This window comes from Mycetomoellerius zeteki, unplaced genomic scaffold (assembly GCF_001594055.1).
Source record: "Mycetomoellerius zeteki isolate Tzet28-1 unplaced genomic scaffold, Tzet1.0 scaffold169, whole genome shotgun sequence".
NCBI lineage: Eukaryota > Metazoa > Arthropoda > Insecta > Hymenoptera > Formicidae > Mycetomoellerius > Mycetomoellerius zeteki.
Window position 1 is genome coordinate 456235 of NW_017256643.1, and position 9925 is coordinate 466159.

At 35.0% G+C, this 9925-nt stretch overlaps 1 protein-coding gene across 1 annotated transcript in view; it reads right to left on the reverse strand.

Annotated features, from left to right (window-relative positions):
* The window catches only part of LOC108721399 (POU domain protein 2), a 144881-nt gene that overhangs the window by 28580 nt on the left and 106376 nt on the right, over positions 1 to 9925 (reverse strand). Inside the window, 1 exon segment of the mRNA XM_018445937.1 lies at positions 2725 to 2781. Coding sequence (XP_018301439.1) covers positions 2725 to 2781 — 57 coding nt within the window.

The following is a 9925-nucleotide window of genomic DNA, read 5'->3' on the forward strand; positions in this document are numbered from 1 at the left end:
TTTGTCAGCTAGCTCTACACCTTTGTTAGTTTCTATCCATTCGTCCGTTTTATTTTACCTTGAGAGAATAGCATGATGTACCACCGATGAGATCGAGCTTTAACCCGTGTTTTTTTCTTTGGTGACAGTCGCAACTTTATCTCAATTACACAATTAATTACACAATTAATACATTATTGAACGTAGACGTATCAGCTAGTGTTTTGACTGAACGTTACAAGCGTTGACTTACAACTAAAACAAGTTTACTTGTGTGAGCTGTTCTTTCTAAAGAAACATATATATTAAATCAGACCTATCCAAAACTTGAAAGCTGAACGTTTCTCCCTCTCTTCGTTGAGCGAAACAAAAGAAAAACAAGAAGAATAGATGCTACAGCTCTCTCTGTCAAATGACTGTATGTTCTATCTTTTTTGTTTTTTTCTCGCTTTGTTTTCCGTCTCGCTCAACGAGACAATGGAGAAATAGAAGCGTTAAATTCTCTAAATTTTGAACAAGCCTGGTTTAAATTATTGTGCAAGGTTGTTAGAATTTAAAATTATTATTCATAATCCGTTTTTATTTCAAGATTTTACAAAGGCGTCAATATGGTTCTGTGATTGATTTATTGACATCTTAAGAGTGTACTTAAAGCGATCTTAAATATAAGAACCGACTATGAATACCGATCTTAATGTTTCATTATAAAATTAATGATTGTGTTTATAGTTTTCATTTTTTGTCGTGATTTGCTTCTTTCTGATATTTTGTATATTATAAACGAAATTTTATAAAAAAAATAGTCGGCCATAGACATTAATGTTTGCATAAAATGTCCGGCCAACAATGTAATTGGTCTTAATATACAATATTATAATTAATTGTAATATATAACATATATTATAGAATACAATATTAATGTTAAGAACAATACGTAATACTTCTGTCAATATTATTTTTAAATGTAATAATAGACCAATATTAAAGCTATAAAAAAGATGTCGCATGTCGCATGTCGCCACTATGTACTGATAATTATAACTATTATAAGCACATTCGCAGGAATGTGCTTATACGTGCTTATTGCGTTATTACGCACATCAAATAAGTTTCTTAGTTTTGCAGATGCAGTTGTTTGGCGGCATCCATTACGTTCTGTCATCTCCCTCATTATCGCGCTTTCTGCGAATAACGATACACGCTATGTCAGATCTCGTGACGCGTGACACCCTTCGAGTGTCCCGCCGTTCTCGAAACGCACGTTCATGGAATTAACGATTCTCCTTATTAGGTCTGTTATATAAAAGTTTGTTTTGCTAAACACGCAAGAATCTAAAGGTCGTCTTTTAGATTATAACAGAGTATTTATTATACGCTCTAGCACTTTCATGTTTATGTGAAATGTGAGCTTTATGATAAAATATATGTCTAATTATAGAAAATTGTAAATATTATATAAAATAAATTTGCTATAATTGATAGTCATATATAAATTTTCGGTGCTATGGAATCTACAGACAAATTACAGAATACATAATTGGTTTCCTCTAATTTCAATTTGCTGACAATGGTCACGCAGTTCTAACCGAAACTTTCTCACGATATGATAATGTAACGCTAGAAATTTGCACACGCGCTCTCCTTTTTGTTATGTTTAGTAGGTGTCGCGTGAGTCAAGTTGCCATTTGCAATTTTAGCACTTCGAATTCGTCTAGTCGTTCCGCCTCGTCAAAATCGTAAAAGGGTCCCGAAAAGGGACTGAATTTTTCTGAAAATCGACGATTCAGTCGAACCGTCCGCAAAGAATTTTTAGATATTTTAATGATTCTTTTATGATCCTAACGAAAAATCTAATGGATGCACACGGATGGTTCTCCAAAGTTAAAAGGCCGTTTATATGGCACGGAAGAATTCCTCGAGGCAAATGATGAACTGCTGCGGAGCCGTGTAAGCGGCATCTGCCGAACGTAATTGGTTTTATGACATATTTTACGTGGAAAAAAATTAGCTGACGTCTCCGGCATGGAGGACCTTTTGCAGATGCAGAAACTGAGCTGTGCCAATGATATCCGATTCATAACTAAATTTTATATTTAAAGTCTCTTATCTATATCTTATTTTATAAATATTTTTTATTTTGTCATAAATATTACAAATATTAGAATAAAGTGATACAATTTTTTGATACAAAGATTTGAACCCAAATACAAAGTTTGAGTTTGATAATCTTGTTGTCATTGTATGGAAGGCACTAAAGGAAACTACCAAACAGGAAAAAATCAAATTTAAACTTCAAAAATTGGAGATTAAAATCTTATTTCGTTCAGAATTATATTATACTTGAAACTATATCACTTTATCCTATAATCAAATAGTATTACTATATTTATTACATAATATATTTTTATAACTTTCAAAAACCTATTTCTCCATATATTTATAAGTTTTGGATTTCACTGTACGAATTAAAATTACATAAACAGATCTAAACAAGGTTTTGTAAAAATAAAATCTGATTAAGATTGACAACTCAAGTGACATTGTTGATTACGATAGTGCCTCAGATAAAAGTACATTAAAAAACTGGCGGTGCGGGTTCATTATCATGACGAGGCGTTCTTTTTTTGCACGTCATTCTATCGCTGTATTATTTCTGCACGAAATTTATGTCTACCGTAAACGAAGATTAAACGGCATCGTACGTTAATCGTATCAAGAATATACGATGCAACTCTGCAAACTCACCTTGTATGGATTCCGGCGAGGTTGGCTCCTTATCGATTCGGCCGAGCGCGTCGCTACCTGAAACAAAAAGCGCAACCAAGCCCTCGTTAGTGACGCCATACTATAAGTCGATCGGGAAAATCATTCGTTTTCCGTAAGAGATACATGCGCGAGTACTTTTTATTTCGATCGAATCGGCAAGCATTGTAGTTTTATTTTAATTACATTAAGGTTACTTATAGCCTACTCCTTTGGGGATAATAGCACGCATCAGTGAAGAAACAATGACGAAGACATTGATTTATATTTGCAAGCTGCAGCCTTATCGTCTTCATTAATTTTATTGAAATTATAAAAGAATAGCAAGAAATATAAATATAATACAAGAAAAATAATCCTCGGTACTGTCACATATATTCAAATAATATTTGTTATGAGATTCATATCATATTGTTTTAATAAAATTAATAAGAAAGATTAAACTTCAAATAGAACTAATATCTAAATTATATAAATGTTAACTACTTTTTACGTTAAATTATGTCTGCTAATTATTAAATAATGATTGCATTTAGATTCTTTAATATGATTCGTTCTTACATTTAGTTCCTTAATGGAATCAATAAATGTGTAAATAATAAAAATTATACATAAATATATAAGTCAATCATATTAAAAAATTTTATAACAATTGCATACACACACACAAGCTGCTTTTTCTGCTAAAGACAGCCAATGTGTTTCTCAATATTCCTCAATGTCCGACAAATACACACACACAAGCTGTTTTTTCTGCTAAAGACAGCCAATGTATTTCTCAATATTCCTCAATGTCCGACAAATGTTATGTCACATATAGTTCTATTCTATTCGACGGAAACCCACATCTGTCTTGATTAAAACCGGGAGATTAAGAGAACTGAATGATTCAGATAGTATCAGAGTACATCGCATTTATCAATCAGGCTGCGAGCCGAATTATACTAAAACTCGAATGATCATGACGCATAGTGGGGAATCGTGCGCCATGCGAATCGCAATTTCTCGAAAATAGGGCGGCTCGCCGTTATCCTGCCGTAAATGCGATCGATCGATATTCAAATAATCTATTTGACAGACCCTTTTCCAAGGAGGATGAGAAAGGGAAGATGGTGGTAATTCGGCGCGAGGATGACCACCGTACGTCACACGGCGAGAGGGACGAGTTCGTGGGGGTCCGGCAGACCCCAGGGGCGACCACCTACTACCCCCTAGGGGGTCGCAACTCACCCCTGAAACGACTGTATTCAGATAATCCCACCTTTCCTTTTCTCCGTCTTATTTGCCCGCAACGACGACATTTCAATACATGCTCTCACCGGATAACCCGCCACAAATATGGGCGGATATACGCGATCACTACGTGGAAAATAGTAACGGGAGTAACGACTACATACGGTAGTACGTAGAGAGACGTTACGTAGAAGTAAAAAAGGGATGGGAAAGATTTCACAGTCTTGACTCTCGCATTTCGTACATATCATCGTATATATTGGAAGATCAGTGAATTATTCATGTAATGAATTTAATATTGATCAGTAATATGCATTTAGTTTTCCCTTCGTCCTTGATTCAAGATGCACGCATTAATGTGACAATTAGAAAATATTTCTTCTCCATTTCAAATTGTTTATATTATATATTCCACCAATATTTGCTTCATCGGCGATCTATAATACGTTTCATTTAAGTTATCCAGGTCGCTACAAAACTAAATAATGTTCCTTAACGAGACCGTTTTCATTATCGAGCGAAGGACTCCTAGAAACTAGTACGCGTTTACATTAAATATAAAGAGCGGCCTTATAAGCCAGAGCTCTTCTCTCTTCATGCACGCGTGTAATAATGCCTGAGGCAATCTTTCTTAGTTTTGTAGAAAAAAAGGAATCGTGAGGGAAGATACGATGCATAATTCATCAGTAGCGGGGAACGATCGATTGTTCGACCGATATTAGAGAACATCGATGACAAGATTCTTTTTCATGAGCGACAACGCGCGTTTAATTCTATCAATCGCAGTTATGTGCATTAATTTTCAAAACCTTTTTAGCGCATAAAAATTTAAAAAAATATATCTAGATTTTTCAACATATTTTAATGATCAAGACGATTTTTTCGCGTTCGCGTGTATGGGAAAAACGATTTTGCTGAGATATTTAAAAATTTAGTTAGACACAGATCTGAAAATAATTTTGCTGGACCATCAAAATAGTTATGTAGGAAACTCAAACTGAATAATTACTAGAATGTCAAAACTTTTTGTAGCATTGTTTTTCATTGCTCGAATTTAATTCAAGCATGAGAAAGTGTTTAAAGTATTGTGCAATTATTTTGATGGTCAAACAGAATTATTTTCAGATATTGTATTTAGTTAAATGTTCAGATCCCTCTGCAAAATTGTTCTTTCTGTATAACTCTTTTATACAGAAGCCTCACAAAATTCTTGTTTAATGGTAGACATCAGAGAGCGCGACGATTTATCAAAATGAAATACCGGCTGTCGAAAGAACGCCCACCCATTCCTTTAAATAGGAATGAACGCGGATAAATACGATGCACCTTCGTCGTTCGACGACTCTCCGGAGGGCCGTAAAGAAGTTACGGTTTGCACATGCACTTTTTGCCCCGTTGCACATATTGCGCGAACGACTATAACCCCACTGTCGCTTTCTCTTTCCTTCTGTTTCCTGTCATATCGTAAAATAAAAATTACGCGTTCATATTATTTATTAATCAGCGATAATTTTATGTTGTAAAATCAGCGAAATCTTCATGAAGCACTAAATGTCAAATGGTAACTGATAAATTCTTGCTTCAATGTAACTCACTGAAAAAAGAATCTGATTGGATTAATTGGAATTCTGGTTAAAAATGGACAAATCAAAATTTATTATAATTCTAGTGGAGGATAATCAGAATTCTTATTGATATTATATGATAAGAATCTTCTGGTTCGTCCATTTTCAAACAGAAATTTTTCTCAGTGCACCTTTCTCACACAGCACCAGAAATATGAAGAAATATAGTAGATAACGACGCATTATTCTATATATATATATATATACGTATATATATATAAAAAAAACACTGAGAAAAATGTTTTAATTAAATCAACAAAAGAGCTCAACAAGAATAGTATTTTGATGAAGACAGGTTATCATAATCAGAAATTTTATTCCGTCTCACTAAAATGCCATTCTTGTTCGGTTCTTTTGTTAAAATTCATTCAGAATATTTTTTTTAGTAAATATACATATTCTAATTAACACTAACACTTTCATGTTTCACCTTTCGCATAATTACGAAGTTCTTATCATTAATCTTGCATCCTTACACATAACTCAGAAAATTCACTCTAGAATAAAAAAATATTCCTCTCTTTTATTCTCTGTTTGTTCGAAGCAGTCAATTCGCTCAACTATTTGCGTCGTCGGCTGAGATTTCCAGACATCAATTCTGAAGTACGTCACGGCGTTGTAGGGACCTCACTTTTTCACTTATTAATTCGACACGTCCGCGCCAGCCGGAATCGCGTGTTTGCGGCTACCGTCCCGGATACATCTTGGTATTCATAAAGGGCAGGCTTATATACCTTCCTGCATGAAGTGCACACCCATCAGCAGCCCCATTTAACGTGTATGTACACGTGACACCTGTGCCGATAACTTGAATACCGCGGACAGGTGTTCTCGTCAAGCACTCGACGTACGACCACGAAGACGGAAGCGTGTCGAGACCGCTATTATCTCACGATTGCGATCTCGTTTCGCCAAAGGCCGCTTATCGATTGGACGAATCGATCTCTTCCTTTTCCTATATCGCAATCAGTTAGATCGGATTTTAATAAACAATGAGCGATGCAAGAATGAATACTGAGCTTGCTTATTAATAAAAATTCAAGCACACACTTATTGAATTAAGATTTGGGAAAATTGTACGTAGACTGAAAATAATTTCGAAACTTACAGATCATTTTGATACAATTTCGTAGAAGTTGAATAATTATGCGATATAAAATTCCATGTCTTCGGTTAATCGATTAATTCATAAAATTCGATCAATCCTGCGCGTCCATGTAGGTATACGTGCCTTGGACGGAAACGAGATTTTAATATTTAAGCTCGATAGCACGATACAATAAGTATAATAAGCATAGAAGCGACCGCCAGCAGGCGGTTGCAAGAGACGGTTGCAATATTAATGCTGACATTTCGGTGCTTTGCGGTAGTTTAACCACATTCCAGCCCCTCGCTTTAATGGATGCGGCTTTCCGACAGGGACGCTATGCCACGACTACGCCAATCTCGTCACGTATGGCCATATATTGCAACCGATATATCGATCTTTAAAATAAAACGGAATAAAAGTCTTAGAAGAATCTTAAAAGAATTTACAGAATAAAAATCTATTTCAATTAGGCAACTGTGTACACTTGATTGATAAGTTATTTATTTGATTTGAGGTTTAAAGATATACCACGTATGCATTAAGTATTCATGCGATAGTAGTAACAATGTGTTATTGACATGTTTTCGATTGATTCATAACATAGTAATGTTTGTATTTTATGTAACATTTGTACAAAGGAAAGACTTATGTTAATTTACAAATATTTGATATTTGTAATATAAGATAGATTTATAAGTGAGTCATTTTTAATCTGTCATATAGTAAATAGTAATGCAATGATGATGATGCGTATAATGATATTAAAATATTCTTTCTTTATGATTCATACTGTAGCATATAGATGTCCAAATAAATTCAAATCCAAACAAGTTTTTTTCCATACATAAAATAAGAATAATTTATATCAATATAAAATTCTGTCATTACATTCGAAGTACACTGAAAAAAGAGTTTGGTTATAACTACTAAATGGTGGGTGAAATAATTTCAACTAAATATTCAGAAGAATGGGTGAAATAATTTCAACTAAATATTCAGATAATGTAACCATAATTTTATCTTTATTAAATATTTAGTATCACCAAACGGTATTACTAACGTTTGTAAAGTTAAAACTACACAGAGAGAAAAAGATTTAATAAATTTAATTGTATCCAAATAAATTTGTTATTTGGAATGGTCCAAACAAACCAATGTTTGTTGTTTACTAAGAAATGGTAAAAAATATCAATCAATTTCAAAATTTTTTGTCGTTCTCGGCATAAACTCCACCTTACAAACACGTATTAATGTGTATACTTTAATCCTGGAAAAGGATTTTCGAATCATCGGCGAAAAAATATAATAGTTGTTCTAAAAAGGCAATTATTTGCATGAACCTCTACCATAATCTCTATCAATATATTTTGCCATTTTCAAACAAATAATTTGTTTCATTGTTTGTATTCATTGTAACTAAATAATATATTATTTGATTGAAAGATATTACTTCAAATAATAATGTCATTTCTGTCAAATAATATAGGTTTCTCGAATGAAACAACAAAATTTTTATTCAAACAAATAATATTTCGTATAAGCATATGTTGTTTCAATAAAACAAATTTCAGTCAAATAAATAGGAATACTAAATCCAAAGAAACCTTTTTCTCTGTGTATGTTTAGTTATATTATCTAAACATTTAGTCGAAATTATTCTATTCAACATTTGATAGCTGTAGCTGGACTCATTCTTTCAATGTACACAAAATCATTCAAAATGCTCTGAACAAATGTATTATATTTAAATTTTCTTTACTTATTCCTTTAATTAGCCTAAGTTTACGAAGACTCGTGTAAATTATTATGAGTGTATTCTTGTACTGTGTTGTTATATATCGTTATACGCGCGCAAAGCGATGAAGAAGGATTGCTAAGAATCATCTTCGTGAGCAGAATGCCACATTGTTATGTGACTCGATTTTTCGCGGTGTCCTTACGATGATCTGCCTGTGTAGCGATACTTGATTTTCCATTTTTTTCCTCGGTTCACTGGTTCTGCTCGCCACGCGAACTACCATGAATACAAGATGCGGCACCTGGATACATCTAGTTTTCGTGTGGCGGCGATCCAGCCCTCTCATCAATTTTTGAGAACCCGCGCTCGGACGATATGTATGCACCGCCACCCCGACGCCGATAACCGATATGGAAACCACGTTCTGGTCGACCGACCAACCGCCACGGCTGATACTCATATACCCAGCCACCACGGAAAATCATACGCCGTCCTGCAATGCGCGTGAATAGTGATGAGAAATCACGGCGGAACACTCGCGCCGAAAGCTGATTGAGCGACCATACGGTACCCGCTTGTTACATCGAAATCTTCAATTCAACGTTGTTACTGAAGAAGAAAATCAAACGACAAATATTTTTGAACAATATTAAATGAAATAGACCGAAAAGTGTTAAACACAAATAAGAGAGAAAAAAATTATTTTCGGTCAAAGTGGATCTTGATGCTCTTATGTGAATATATAAATACCTACGATTATTAGTTCTATAGAATTAATTTATATTATTTATTAATATTAGTTCTATAGAATATTTTTAAAACGGAAGTATGCATTGGCATGGAAATAGGCTGTGATTAGAAAACTTCGAATTTCGCGGATATTAAAGTATTTACATTGTCAGAAGGAAGGAGAAAGATGTGGCTTATCCTTCAGAAATGGCCTATCGCTCGAAAAGGCCTTGCGCAGCAGTTTGCAAAAACACGATTACATAACTATCAACTTCCATAATATCCGACACAGACGTTACACACGAACACACATACACATCGAAAGAACCACGAGAACAGGTTTTACGCGCGTACCGGAAAAATCCGCGGGTTAGGTGGGACTTTAAATTCGAAACTTTCCGGGTGGAAGAGAAAAGAAACCGGCTGAGAAACGTCGTGGAAAAAAGGGGTAAGAGCGGGAAAAAGGGAGGGAGGACGAAGGGGAAGGAAGTTCGTGTACGCGAGCCGAGACTTTTTCCAATTACAAACGGCGCCATTCGCGAACTGGTCGACGGCGATTATTTTTGAAACAAGAATATTCCTCTCCGCCCCGAGACATAATGAGGAAGCGAGAGGCACGGTCGGAGGGCGCGATAATGGCGGCCGTTATGAAGAAATCAACCCACCCCGGCACACAGCCACCCCGTCGCACTCCGCCGGCGAGCCACGCTGGTAACCCACTTGATCTTCCGTTTCCATGGCGACCGCCTTGTCCAACGAACCCCCGCC